At 43.1% G+C, this 14,526-nt stretch overlaps 2 protein-coding genes across 2 annotated transcripts in view; one reads left to right on the top strand and one right to left on the bottom strand.

The window, feature by feature from the left end:
- The window catches only part of plekhd1 (pleckstrin homology domain containing, family D (with coiled-coil domains) member 1), a 12,489-nt gene extending 11,056 nt beyond the window's left edge, over window positions 1–1,433 (top strand). The window contains exon 13 of the mRNA XM_008398893.2: window positions 971–1,433. Coding sequence (XP_008397115.1) covers window positions 971–1,125 — 155 coding nt within the window. The 3' untranslated portion in view covers window positions 1,126–1,433. The remainder of the gene's footprint in view (window positions 1–970) is intronic.
- A 2,418-nt stretch (window positions 1,434–3,851) lies between these two features.
- Window positions 3,852–11,390, bottom strand: ccdc177 (coiled-coil domain containing 177). Its single transcript, XM_008398892.2, has 3 exons — window positions 10,930–11,390; window positions 6,884–10,288; window positions 3,852–4,407 (listed from the first exon to the last, which is right to left on the bottom strand). The coding sequence occupies exon 2, from the start codon at window positions 10,274–10,276 to the stop codon at window positions 7,748–7,750; it is 2,529 nt and encodes an 842-aa protein (XP_008397114.1). The 5' UTR covers window positions 10,277–10,288; window positions 10,930–11,390; the 3' UTR covers window positions 3,852–4,407; window positions 6,884–7,747.
- Window positions 11,391–14,526: the final 3,136 nt, after the last annotated feature.

The following is a 14,526-nucleotide window of genomic DNA, read 5'->3' as shown; positions in this document are numbered from 1 at the left end:
AACATTTGTGGCTGTAAACAAGTTGTATTTAGTTGGACTGAGAGCAAACATGGCTCTTAGGAATATTTAGATCATCACATATCCTTGTATTAGAATGGTCCAGTCAAAGTCCAGACCTAGATCCACTAGACCAGCCGCAGCAGGACTTGGAAAATCGATTTTCTGAACTCTGAGCTATCAAAGAACGGGCAAAAGTTTCAGTCTGTAGATGCACAAAGCTAGCAGAGGCTAGTAATCAACTCAATACGAACGGATGGCAAACTTTTCAGATYTTCCTCCGTCAAAACATTTTTTATATTTATGCTTTTGGAAAGCACGCATCATTTCCCTACAGTAACGCTGAGGTTTGTGGCTGAAACGTGAGAAACGCAGAAGAATTCCTGGAACCGACTTTAAGGTGTTTCATACTCAGCGGTCAGCAGGGTGAGAGTGATCAACGTCGGCTCTGTTTTACAACAAACCGTTTGCGGCAGTTTGTTTTTCGTTTTTTCCCAATGGTTAGATGATATTCTCGACACATCATTTTTACATTTTGCAAACGACATCTATCTTTACCGTTTCTTGCTGCCGTCGCAGCGGGATTGCGGGAGAATACCTCCACGCATCGCCGCGTTTGAACCGTTACTGTTTGGGTTTTTAAATGACGTGCATTCCGTCTTAATCTTAAGAAAATCTCTTCACAAATAATGACGCTTCCCGGTCAGTCTCCCGTTCTGCTCTCAGGGGCTTTCCGAACAAACAGCGTGAATGATTAGCAATATTTCAACAAATATTGTGGAAACTGGAACAGAAAACATCTGTGGCCAAAGTTTAGCTTTCGGCCACAGCGCTGATGATATACTTGCTACAAGCCTTAAAAATCAATCAGAATATTTTTTGTCTTACTTGTAAAGTGTGAGAATAGAACAGCTAAATAAAAAAAAAGAAAAAAAAAGTCTGTTTTTCTGATGAATGGCTCTGATTGTTCCAGTGAAACACTCCAAGTCGTTTGCTGTGGCCGGTTCGGACGACGGCATGGAGGAACTGCGGGCGACGGCTCGGCGGCTCACCTCTGACAGCAGCTTCAGGGAGAGCGTCTACAAGATCGTCGTTCGCAAGGAAGCCGCAAACACCACGATAGACTGAGCAGATAAAAGAAGAATAAAACAAAAAAAACAACAAAAAAACAAACAAACAAATCAGAAATGGTAATTTAGCTTTAAATCCATCAGCACAGAAAGTTGGAAAAGACCCTGATCCCAAACCTTAACGTACACACAAACACAAACACACACACACATACACAAACACACACACGCGCACACACACACACACACACACACACACTCACGCGCACACACAGGCACGCACACACCTGTTCACTGACGGTTCCAAGTCACTGCAATAATAAAAGAAATTGGACAATATGAATTAAATAAATTTAAGTCACTTAACCTGTTTGTTTTTTTTGTGGGTTTTTTTTTGCTTTCTTTGTTGCACTTAAATGTTTCGGTTTACTGAAAAATGTCTTAATATCAGGCAAAGTCAACCTGGAAAAACAGAAAGAAAACTAGTCCTCATGTTATAACTTCATTTATTTACAGAAAAAAAAAATCCTACCCAAAATGAAGTGATCCCACCATCCTAATAAACCTAATAACTGAGTATTTCGGTCACTGTGGATGAATTTTGACCCACTCTTTTCTACAGAACTGTTCTTTTTTAGTCACATACTAACCTTTTCTATAGTAAACTGGCTCTACAGCAAATGAAACTTGAAGATAACATTTGTCTGCTTAGATATTATTCGATCAGTAAAATCAAGGCGGTTTTTATTTATGTAGTGCCAAATTACTTCCGTTATAAATATTATTTAATTTTAGAAGTAATGAGCAAATACAGAGAACGCTGCGATATTTAAACCGTTTAATCTGCCGCACCTGGCAAGTTGTGGACATTCGTAATCTTTATGTGGCCAGAGATGAAAGCGAGGTAAACGTTCCAGTTCTAGGTGTTGTTGAGCAACTTTGTGCCAGACAGGCAGTTCAGTAAGTTCTTGATCGTACGGGTCCAGCTGTGGTCAGGTGTTGGTGTGGACAGACAAACTGAACTGGGAAAAAAAAGTGTCTGAAAGCATTTAATTTATGGTTTAACAAGGTGGAAATATTTATATTTTTATTCAGCCCAGGTTAGTTTAGATAGCTTATGAAGGAAAATCAGCATCGATGCAAACATTTCAGTTGTTATAGCAATGCTACAAATATCAAATGTGACTTAAAAGAAATTTGACTTTGTAATTTAACGCCTTAAAATTGGGCTTCTGTCTCTTTAAGAAGCTCCTGCTCTCTCTGAAACTCCGCCTTCAGGAAGTCATCGCTACTTTGCTCCTCAATTAACCCTTTAACAACATGTCAACAGGTGTTTGCTAAAATCTGGCTAGTCTGTAGGAACCAAGTGGGGAAGTTCTCAATGCCGGGTCCACCAAGGCGTTTTGCACAGCTGAATGGTTGCCAGGGGAGATTAGAGGATTTCTCAAACATGAATGAAAGAATCAAGGCAACACTCCAGGTATTTTTTTGATGAGGGAATAACATTATAAAATGATGAAAAGCTAAAAAAAAAAAGAGTACATTTTACATAACTGCCTCTTTAAGAACAAGCCTCATAAGTTATTGACTTTCCTAAAAATCTCTTTGACATGAATGCAGCTAAAATATTTAAGAATTTACACTTTCTTCTTTAGAAAAGCCTGATTAGTCAGTTGTCCCTGTCCGTCGTGTCCCGTTGGTTTAAACCCGACGTGACTCAGCTGCCTGCTGTTGAAGCCACTGGCCACTTCCTAGAAAATGACCCATAATTGTCCTGCCGGTAAACACGGTGAGCTCCAAAGTTTACTGACAGAGAAGAAGGACTGCTTGAGGTCAACCGAGTCTTCATAATAACCACTGGACGCCATCTATCCATCTGCTAATCTGGTTACACCAGAAAAAGACTTTCCTCTCCCGCTCCATAACAAGCCGTCCACCAGTAAACTGGAAACGGGTCAACACTGGAGTCCCTCAGCCAGATATTTACCCAAAATCCAAGGCTAAAATTCATCAGAGAAACGTCTGAACAGACACAAAATCAACATGCTTCACGGTGGTCCCAGGAGCTCTGGAAAAGTTGGAAACTGTGAATAAGTTGAAAAGAGTCATTTCCTAGCATGGGATGAGTTTTACTCCGAGTACATAAAACACAATCAAAGGTTCAATGTTAGGGTGAGATTGTGTGTCTGCACTAAAAGTCGACTCAAATCAACTGAGTGTTGTGTTTTAAAAGTTGTGCTTTCTAGACGAGGGTTAGATTACTAGACTGGGAGGTTCAGAAATGAAGATTTTTGTCTTGAACTCGTTGAGGTTTAAGAAGTTCACCCCTATCAACTTACAATAATTCACTTACGTAGCCAAACAATCGCCGCAGTGTGCCACGACTGTCCGATAAGCTGGTCCTGTCAGAGAAAGAACCTTCCCTCTTTTGCTCCGTTTCTAAACCTGGAGTTGCTAACTTTCTACACAACAAATTTACAGCAGTTTTACCCATGAACACGAAGCTATTGCTTTGAGGAGCTTTGGTTCTCCCACCTCCGGTGGGACGAACAAGTCGCTTGCTTGTTCGGTTGGAACAGTTTCCCTCAAATTTAAGTTGCTCAAACAATTTGTTGCTTTCATAAAGGTTGATTTTGTGGTATGGAAAGATTAAATCAGTTAAATTGTGTATCAAACCATCACAAATAAACAATAAAAGTACATTTTTCCCCTCTCGTACCTGATGCTTTCTGTCGCATTGAGGTCACGTTTCTCTTCAGCATGTCAACAGGGCTTGCGAATAAGTACTTGAAACATTTTATTGCAAAATCACATGATGGAGAAATGAAGTGAACAGGACAGATAACTCAATTCCACCTCGAAGATCTTTTTATTTGTCCGGTTTTGTTTGCGTTTACGAGAACAGCCGTTTCACGGATGCATCCGTTGTCGTCCTTAACCGTTTGGTTATTGCTACATCTCAAACCTTTTCTGATACAACAGTAGTTTAAAGAGAGAGAAAAGAAGAAAAAAAACATGAAATAACCAGAAAACCTGGGGGGGGAAAAAGCCAAGATTTAAGATAAGAAAATTAGAAGGACAAAATAAACCGAACAGATTGATCAGCACGCCTTGGTATGAATAAAGCTGTTTTTGAACCGTGTACATTTGATTGGTTGATGCAGAAAGGCAGCCGCTTCTCTCAGCAGCCTATTGACGATGACGATAATAATTGCGGATGGAAAAAAAAAATTGAGTATGATCAGCTTTCCTACAGGTACATTTCACAGAGGAGAGGAGCTTGTTGTGCAGAAAGCTCAGGCCTGGTTCAGTCGTCTGCTCTCAATCATCTCTGGGACCTCTGAGAAAAGAAGAGGAGGGATGAAATCAGTCAGAGTCATTTCGTTTTTAATATAGCACTACGTAACACATGTTCAAAGACTATATATTTTAGAATAAAATAAGCACGTCAATGTAGAAAAACAACAAGATCAAAATACAAACACGCCTTGATCAGGTCTTTGAGTTGATAGAGTCTGTTGCATTTTCTAATGAGACATTTCTAAATTTGTCTGATGGACATAAACTAGGATTGGGAGGTTCAGAAATGAACATCTTTGAAGTTTAAGTTTCTTTAGTTCATTGAATGTAAAAAAAAAAAAAAAAGGAGAAACAACAGGCATAAAAGTTCTTTATGTTTATTTAGCCAAAACAAATTTACTTCAGAAAATTATTTTCTTAGAAAAGAAGGAATTTTAGACTGGATGCAAAATGAAGGATTTGTCAAAAGATGAGTTACAGTCATGTGGTTTCTTTAAAGTCTGACTTGCTATTGCTAATTTCTTTTCTGAACAGATTTAAATTCTTTTGTTTGCTTTACATTTCTTTTTATCTGTCAAGCAAAAGAAAAAAGGAACAAATAAGCAGTTTGTTTCAGAAAAGTCAATTAGAAATGAACAATCATATGATTATATCCACTTGTGCTTGAAAGTATAAATCCTTAGCCTTTTTGTGATGCTTTTATGTCCCAGAGGAAGTAGGAGTTTTCAGTTTTGTTGCATTTAATGAATAATGGGGGACAAAATCAGATTTTTTTGGAACTGTTGGCTACCTTATTGGCACGTCACTGTAGGTTCGTATTGTTATTTTCACTTTTTCAGATGACCTTTGACCCACGTGTTCTTAATTTACATTACAGTGTAACTTTAATCAACATGATTTCAGAGGTACTGACTTCAATCAACAACATGAAGCTTGAGTTTCTAACATATCACCTTCTAAGCACCATTTTGGAAAAATCTCAACTTTTTTCTTTCTAAAAGATGAAAAAAGCCGTTATTTTAGGAAGGTGTTGATATTAAATCAGATTCAGATCTCTGAGCAGATATCAGGACCACCGATAGTTTTTCCCAGCTTATTCCGACTCCAGCCGTTATTCTGTACTTGTAAAATGCAGTTGCAGCATTTTAAGAGAAACCTTGAATTTTTTTTTTCTTTTTTGTTATACAAAAAGCATCCACAGAGGAAATCTGCTGCCTCATCCTCTCCCCCCCACCCGTCCACCATGATTATCTGCTTGGAGCCCTGCTCAGTCAGCCATAATCCTGCTGGTGTAATGCTGTGTTTTCAATTCCCTCAGGCTTACATCTCGGCCGAAAGCAGGTATACAACACGTGACTGTCTGAAACGCTCGGCTCGCTCTGCTTTCTGGTTGCTTCGCAAAACGTTTCCGCACTCGAGATCTTTTCCCACGTTTTTACAACGACAAACTGCAAAGGTTTTATTGGGATTTTAATGTGATGGAACAACAGAAGGACTGCAGGATTGTGGTATGGAAGCAAAATTCTACGTGGTTAAGAAAAGCAGGCGATGGTGACTCTGTCGACTAGAAAAACAAAACAAAACTTGAACTCGACAAAATAAAATGAAATAAAACAGGAGCATAGTTTACAGCAACATACTGTAAAATATTATCATAAGTGTAGATACTTTTGCAGTGTATTTAGTGTTGTTTTTCTATATGTAGAGTAAAGCTGATGTTGCACATAAACCCAAACAAAGCATGCCCAGAATGAAGCATGGTGGTGGCTGCATCATGCTGTGGGGATGCTTTTCTTTTTTTAATTTATTTTGGGACCGATGATGGAATACTTTCCAGCATGACCCTAAAAACAAACCCAGAGGTGAAATGAAACGGTCAAGATTTGAAGTCTTAACCATATAATATGCTGGAATGGCCTACTCAAAGTTTTTACCTAAATCTAATTGACCTCGGGTTATTTTTGTAAAGACTGTTAAAAGGCATTTTCAAAGTTCTACAAATTGTGAATGTGGGAGCCTTTCTCACTGCAACCCAAACTTTTCAGACCTTCTTTCAGCTTCACTGCTTTGGTTTCCTTTGTTTTGGTTTGTCACATCATATTCCAGTTGTGGTTTTACTGTGACAAAAAGAAGAGAAAAGAAAAGAAACATCCAGGGCTGTTTTGAACCTCGGTGAAACACTTTCTCGTGTAAATAAAGTTTGATTGATTCAATGTTTTTGCACTCTAACAGCTAGAAGACTTTATTTAACACCAAAATCCTGGCTGGGAAAAAGAAACATCCAGAACGAGCTCCCAGTGAACCATCCTCATTACTCAGGCGCTTTCCTTTCTGCTACTCCAGCCAGATTTGTATTGCCATGGCAACAGCTTCATCTCACGTGTGTCGCTTCAGTTTTACTTTATTTTTTTTCCCCTTTTCACAGCTGGAAAATTGTAGGACTGGTGCATTATTAAAACTATTGCCGCAGCAGAATGCAACAAAAACAGATAGACAGGGAGGTTTAAACCACCTACCTGTTGGCTGGGAGACGGTCACCATGACGCCGTGTTGGAAGCAGGAGGATGGTACGGGCAGTCGAGTGAAGGTTTTCTCTTGGAGAGCTTTAGTGCCAACTGCACTTTAACGTGAAGACGGGAAAAAAACAGAGTTCCTGAAGGAAATTTGAAGGGGGAATGCTAGTGGTGCGATATCTACCGTCCTCTGCACCTTCTGGCACTGCGCTGCGCCGTCAGCACTGAAAGGACAGACAAGCTTCCGTTCTTGGGCTTGACTTCCAAACTGTCTGCATTTGTACAAAAAAAAGGGGGGGGAGGGGGGGCTGTCGCGGGCCGGGAACCATTTGTGTTTAGCCCTTTCCTCAGGCTTGCTTTCCCACTAACAGGAGTGTTCCCCTGAAAGCCCCCGCAGCTGTCGTAAAGTTGTGCTTCCAGATAAACAATGACTCTTTCATTCCAGCACAGCTTCCAGTCCAGTGGCTGAAATAAGATGCAGCTAAGGGCAAAAGGACGAAGAGAGAGAGAAAAAGAGAGAGAGAGAGAGAGAGAGAGAGAGAGAGAGCGGGTTGTGTTGCAACAAAAAGAAGAAAATTGTTCTGTCCACTCTAAACATTAAGCTGGCTCCGTCTGACTAAAGGGCTTCACTGTTGAGAAATAACTACTGATATGGTTTGTTTCTCTAATACGGCAATAATACAAATCTGGATTTGTTCACTTTCACTTTTGTGGGAAAAGTTGTCAAAAGTATAATAAAACTGCTGATGGGTAATGATATGTAATTTAAAGATATGACTTGTGTTGATTGGAAGAAGGGCAACCTGTTGCGTGTACAAAGGTCAAGAGCCGATGATATGACCGGCGGTTTACGACGAAGCTGTGGGTTTACTTTTCATCCAGACTCGCTTTGAGCTGCGCTTCCAGGGCCATCTTGTCAAAAGTGCGCATGTTGGTCTCCTCCCTCACTTTGTCCCGCACGTGGAAGGACGCCCGGGCCACGGAGCGGGCGCTCTCCAGCACCGCCTTCTTCTCCCTGAAGATCTGCTCGCTTTTCTCCAGCTTCCTCTCGATGGACTGCAGGAGCTCCAGGCGCCTCTGCCTCTCCTCCTCCTCCACCCGTTGCCTGTTGAGCTTCTGGAGTCTCTCCTTCTCCTGCCGACTCTGGACGGCCCGCTTGGCTTTCTCCTTGGCCTTCTCCTCGGCCACCACGGCTGCCTGCTGGGCTCGCTTGGTGGCCTCCTTCACGCGGGTCTCCAGGAGCTGCTGCTGCTGCTTCTCGCGTTTCTCCGCTGCCTTGCGAGCCTTCTGGATCTGCTTCTCCTCACGCTTGGCCTTCTCCTTCAGTTCCTGCCCCCGACGTTCGACTATCTGCTCGTAGTTCTCGAGGGAGCGGTTGAGCTTGTCCTCTGCCGCCCTCTTGGCTTCATCCCTCTCTTCCTGTTCTCTACGGGCAATTTCTTGTATGAGGGCGGCGTGACGCCTCCTCTCCGCTTTATTCAGACCTCGCCTCTCCTCGTGGGTCTGGTGCTCCCGCTCCTGCCTCTTCAGCTCAGCGATAGTAAGCTTCTCCTCCAGGAGCAGTCTCTCTTGCTCCAGCACTGCAGCCCTCTCCTCTTCCAGGGCCTTCAGGTTCTGTTCTTGAAGAGCTTTCTTATGCTTCTCTTCTCTCGCCGCCTGCTGCAGCCTGAGCAGACGGCTGCGCTCCTGCTGCTCTGCCAGCTCCTTCCAGCGCTCCTCGTGCTCCTCGGCCTGCCGCAGTTTGGCGGCGGCTGAGTTGCGCTCCTGCTGGCAGATCTTCTGCTGACGTATCGAAACCTGGGTCTGCCACACTCGCTGGCACTGGAGCACCGCCCGCTGCTTCTCCCTGTCCTCTTGCTCCCGCCGCAGCTCCTCCATCCGGCGCTCGCTGTCCCACTGAAGGTGAGCGACGTAGCGGGTCTGGCTCATGATGTCTTCCTCCTGATATCTGGCGAGCATCAACGCTGCGATCTTGCGGTCGCGCTCGGACACGGCCTTGAGTCCTCGACGCTTCACCTCCTTCACAATGCGCTCCACCTTCTGTGTCGTCTGAGGGGAGTGGCTGAGGTCTCCGAGACTGAGGCTGCGACCCATCAGGGAGTTGAAGGTGGCCATTGTGCGAGCTCGAGGACTTGACATTTTGGCCCAGTGATCTCGTGCGCCGTCCCAGCTGTAAGCAGATGACGCCCCGGACTCCGATGAGGTGCATGTAGTCGTGGTGGTTGTGGAGGTCGAGCAGCAGACGGGATCCATCCTTTTCTGTAAAGACTCCAGTGAATGGCTTTTCCCTCGGGTCTTGGACTGGAATCCAAGATGTCCATTGTGCTGAGAGAACAGCCCTCTCGTTACTCCGTTCAGAGGTGAGTTGGAGTTTTGAATGGCAGGCTTCAACACCGATGATGTTAACGTTGTGTTGGCTCTGGGGAACAAGGGAGGTTTTGGTGTTGATCTTGGAAAAGTGTTGGACAATTTACCACCGGCAGATTTCTTGAGCACCGGTGGGGGACCAGATGAAACTGGATGTGTGGTTTTCGTATGTTCAGATGATGAGGAGACCGAAGCTTTGACTGATCCTTGAAATAGGCCCTTAGAAGGTAGAAGGGATGTTTTGGGCCCAGACTTTGTAGGTGGGATAGTTCTGGGTTGCATGGATTTTGGGGAGGTACTAAGAGTAGAGGTGGAGACTTTCGATAGGATAGTTGCACCCGATGCTGCAGGTTTAGAGGGAACTCCCACATTGGGAACTGAGCTGGAGGAAACTGTGTCAGATTTAGGAGGCGTACTGATCCCAGATGTGACTTTATCCACAGAGGAGGAAGACGTGCTGCTGTTGACAGCTGCCTGCAGAATTCGCCTTTTCTCTTCCCTAATGATCCTCTCCCTCTCTTCCCTGCACTGCCTGAGTTTGCCATGTCTGTCCTTCTCATAGACTTCGAAGAGACCTGTGGCGACACGCATGGACCGGCCTGGAGCCTCCCGGACAAAGTCGGCCAGCGGGCGAGGCAGCAGCTCCACGGGTTTGACCCCGCACCGAGCGCATGCCTCCAGAGAGCGGGGGCTCGTCAACACATAACGACTGCCCTCTGCCTCGGGCAAATCAAAGTTGTACAGGTCCAAGTGAAGTTTCGGTGGCAAATCTGCATCAGTCTGAGTCTGTGGTTGCTGAGGTGCTGCCCCCTGTGTGCTGACCTGCGGCCCCACCGGAGACGCAGTGTGGCAGGGGCTGGGCTCCGAGCTGCCAGTGGGTGGCGTCTCGAAACCGGCATCACCTTCCTCCTCAGTCGTCGTGTCATCGGCCGGTTCTGGTAGTCGAGAGTCTTCAGCGGCCACAGTTGGTGCGTCAAGTTGTGGGCCTTTGCACTTATTCTGCTCCTCAACATCTGAGGGGTCGACCATAGTTGGCTCACACTGCGGGTAAAGAGGGCAGGGATCAGCGCAAGATGGGGTGGATGTATAAACACACACCAAAATGGGGGTTAAAGCCTAAATCATACAATTCAGCTCAGATCAGAGATACCGTCTGTGGGGGAAGGGTCAAGGCAAGCTTTCAGGGATGCATGCATGCATGCATGCATGAGCACATGTTCATACACTCAGTGATTTTACACCAGATGAGATATTTTCCCTTCAGGGGAAGTGAAATAACGCACAGAAAAACATCACAGCCCTTTAACAGAAGGGCTATTTTTGGCAGAGTTACTAGGCTGAGAGAATTTGATTACTCATAGCCATGTTTTTTTTCTTCTTCACACAATCGACCTACATGTACCTACACACATTGAAGCCAAGGAAAAATGTGGTAAAGAAAATGAGCTGAGTATTGTAAAGAGTGTGGGCCAAATTGATTATAGGCGCGCACCTGCTAACAGTGAAGGCCTGGACATTTCCACTGGACATTTCCACTGTGATCCACATCAGGGAAAAACAACTAAATGACAGTCTAAAGTCATAGACTGCTATAAATGGAACATACACGTCGACTAATGTGAATATGCCGATATTTGGTGGATTTAATGCAATTCTGTAMGACATAGTTTATCTYTACTGACCTGCCAGAGTGCCAAATGTTTTCTAAACCAGCGCTTCTTTCCCCTTTAATCCTCGCAGCCTCCCTTGCTCCCTGCATAATAGCAGGCTTTCAGGAAAAACGGCTCCAGCCGCCGATCCAAAGATGGAGCATCACCTCGCCGCAGCCTCCAGCGACACGATGGAGACAGATGGAGACAGATGGAGCGCTTCGCTTCGCTTCGCAGCCCGTCAGCCTCTTTCTGCGGCGGAGCTCCAATCGACGCCTCCCGACCACGATTTGAACACAGAGCGGCCCCGAACGTGATTTTTACATGTATTTATTTATGTATTTATTTTGTCTTACTGCGTCTCTCATCAACGGCAGATGTATCCTCTCCAGCAGCTCCCTCTGATCCTCCCTAAGTGAAGCGCAGCGCGTAAACATCCGCCGTCTCCACCTGCTTCTCAGCAGCTCGCCTCATCTCAGCATCCTAAGCTCCGCCTTGTTGAGGCAAGGAGACAGAGGTTTGTTCACACAGCTGACCGCTTTAAGATTGTGAATAATAATAATAATAATAATAATAATAATAATAATAATAATAATAATAATAATAATAATAATAATAATAATAACAGAGGAAAAATGAGGGGTTGATGTAGTATGAGTAAAAAATAAATTAATTAATTAACGTGTCGCGAATAAATAAATAAAAAATAACATTGTAATTGAACTGTAAGATGTCTGCAGTTTCCGGTTTAACTGCGCTAAAACAGGGCTTGTGCTAAAGAAGCAAAAAAAAAAAAAAAAAAGACCCCAAAAAGAATAAGAAAATGTATTCAAATAAATTAAATWAAAATTATAGTAAGCGTACATACAATTGAAATACAATACCGAGTAAATCAAAGAAAGATTCGTAATAAATAAATGAGGTGTGATTCGCAACGCTTCCGGTTTTACCATAGAAAGGGCTTACACGGTGTAAAAGAAGCAATTAATAAATCTGGGATCTGGGGGAGGGGGGGATGTCAAGTAATTACTAAAATAAAAACATAATAATAAATGAATACATAAAATAAAATAAAATACTTAAGTAAAAGAAAGGAAAGCCATAGGTAGCATTGATGCACGCAGTAAGGTGCGTAACAGCGGGTATCATTAGCAACTCTTGTGTGGTTGTGAACCTGTGTGTAATTAATGAAAATGGACACAGGAGGGCGCTGCAGTAACACGGTCTGGCGTCGGCCAGGCGCTAATAAACGGTGGTTTCTTCTTTAGAATAAATGGAGGATTGAGATTAAGGCGGATTTGGTTTGAAAATACACACTTTTTTCCTTTCTTTTTGCTCCAGAGAAGCAAAGAAGCTATCAGGTGTTAAACAACAAACAAACAAACAAACAAACAAACAAACAAACAAACAAACAAACAAACAAACAAACAAACAAACAAACAAGAAAAACAAAACACAACATAATACTGAACTGATTTTATTTGTTTTCATTTAATTCTGTTGTCAATCTTTTATTTTTTTGTCAAACTCCTTTTCCCTACTTTCTGTCTGCTCAGCAACTTTAGTCCATTAAACTGATTGTTAAACGAATGCATGTGTTAAACTTTTCGTTTCACAAGAAAACGGAGAGAAAACAAGCTTCGTTCCTAGTGTTTCCCAACTTTCTACAACTAAAAATAAAATAAAAAAATCTGAGTTTAAGAAAATTTTTAAATAATAAAATGACCATCTTGCACAAAGTATCCATATCTTTCCCCCCCGTTGTGTATATCAGAACTATAAAGTTCAACCCATTTTGTTGGTTTATTTATTAATTTTTTTTGTGACAGACCGGCTACAAAACAGCGTATTAATGAGGTGAAAGGAAACGTTTTTCCTAATGTTTATAGAGAAATTCTAACAGGTTTATCATATCTCTGCATTCAGCCTCCTAAGATCCAGTTCAACCATTTGCCTGCAGAATTTGCCTCATTCGCAAATACAGTCGACCGGCAGCTTAAGCTCTGTATGAATTCAGAGGTCTGGGAGGTTTGGTAGAGAATATTTGTGAGCAAACAACGTCACGGACACAAAGGAGTACAGGAATACAGTGGTGGAGAGATTACAAGGGTTAGGTTGTTAAACTATCGCGGGGACAGAAGACTGGTCAGTGTTGATGGGAAGATGGATGCAGTCAAATACTGCGACGGAACCGTCAGACACCGCAGAATATTGTTTTATTGAGTTGCCTATGGGATCAAAAAAAATTTTTTTTAAATGGATTTGAATTGAAAACACTTTAGACTGGGGAAAAGATTCACCTCCCAGAGGGACAATGACCCCAAACATACACTTGCAGTGGTTCCGTCTATGTCAAAGAACAGCCCAGTCGAAGTCCAGACTTAAATCCATTTGAAAATTTATGACATTACTTGAAAAACAATTGCCTTTCAAATACTTACTCTGTGTAATATCACTTAGCCTGGACTATTTTACAAAGAAGAGAGGACACACAACTTTCCTGTGGCCTTGTCTTTGTGTCACCAATACGAGTGTGCATCGAAACTCATGTGAGCTCATATATCTGCTGCTGATCATGTACGGAACACCAAGAAGGCCAAAAAGGTGTGAAATTTAATGCGTCTTTCATATGCAAAGTAGGGTATTAACAGGTGAGCATCTGCAAAGGTGTGTAAATAGAGCAGGAACACCAGGAAATCACTTTCATCCAATCAGCGTATTCTTCGGATGAAAAAGAACCAATCACCGCCAACAAGTTAAAATATTCCAGGAAGTGACAGAAACAACACAACAAAAAACACAAGAAAACATAACACAGTTCAATTCTGTTACCTAATAATCTGAGCATACAAATATGCTTACTTTGTACGTTTTAGGTAACATGTCTACATTTCTTGAGCCGCTATATCTGCCTCCACAACCTGCTTGCAACGCCGCAGACTCTCGTACAAGCAGAGGAGCACTGACTGCGTCACCACCGGCAGCCTCAATTAACGCGCCGAAAGCCACTCTCTGTAACAGCAGTCGTCTGGTTTGGTTCAGTGATGATTAGATAACCCTGAGTGAAAACCACGGTGATAATGACCCACTAAACTCCTGACCCGTTGTGGGGAACAGTGCGAGTTTAATTGGCTCCCTCCCGCGCGCCGTATCAGGTCGACGGCGGGTAGCGAGCGACGACAGGGAATGTGGTAGCTGGCTTGTTAACTAGGGGGGCATAGAGTCTGGCTGAGTGGGTAGGGGGGCAGGTGGACGGGGGTTCAGAATGGGGCACAGTTCACTGCCCGACAACATTTCCATGTTTCTGTTTTTGGTTTTGGTGGGCCGGACTGAGGGGTTCATCGAGAGGTGAGTCGCTCGGTGCAGTCATGGAGACCACCGAACAGCCCGGCTGGTGGGTTTACACTGAAGAAGATTGTCTCTCTCTCTATATATATATACATATATAAATGTTTATTTCTGTACAGCTTGACGTCTACTCACAAACAAACTTTCAGGTGTTTCTTATTTAAATTGTTGGTGACACATGCAGATGGACTCTGGATTCACAGTTTTTTTTTTGTCACACTTCAAATCATATTAACTTCAAAATCAAATTAAACTGTAAGAAAATTGCTTCCACATGAGGAT

The sequence above is a fragment of the Poecilia reticulata genome, linkage group LG22 (genome assembly GCF_000633615.1).
Source record: "Poecilia reticulata strain Guanapo linkage group LG22, Guppy_female_1.0+MT, whole genome shotgun sequence".
Taxonomy (NCBI): domain Eukaryota; kingdom Metazoa; phylum Chordata; class Actinopteri; order Cyprinodontiformes; family Poeciliidae; genus Poecilia; species Poecilia reticulata.
Note: the sequence above shows the minus strand (reverse complement) of the source record. Positions and strands in the feature narration are given on the sequence as shown.

Coding starts and splice junctions, on each gene's coding strand:
- ccdc177 (XM_008398892.2), bottom strand. CDS start 10,276: ATGGTCGACCCCTCAGATGTTGAGGAGCAGAATAAGTGCAAAGGCCCA.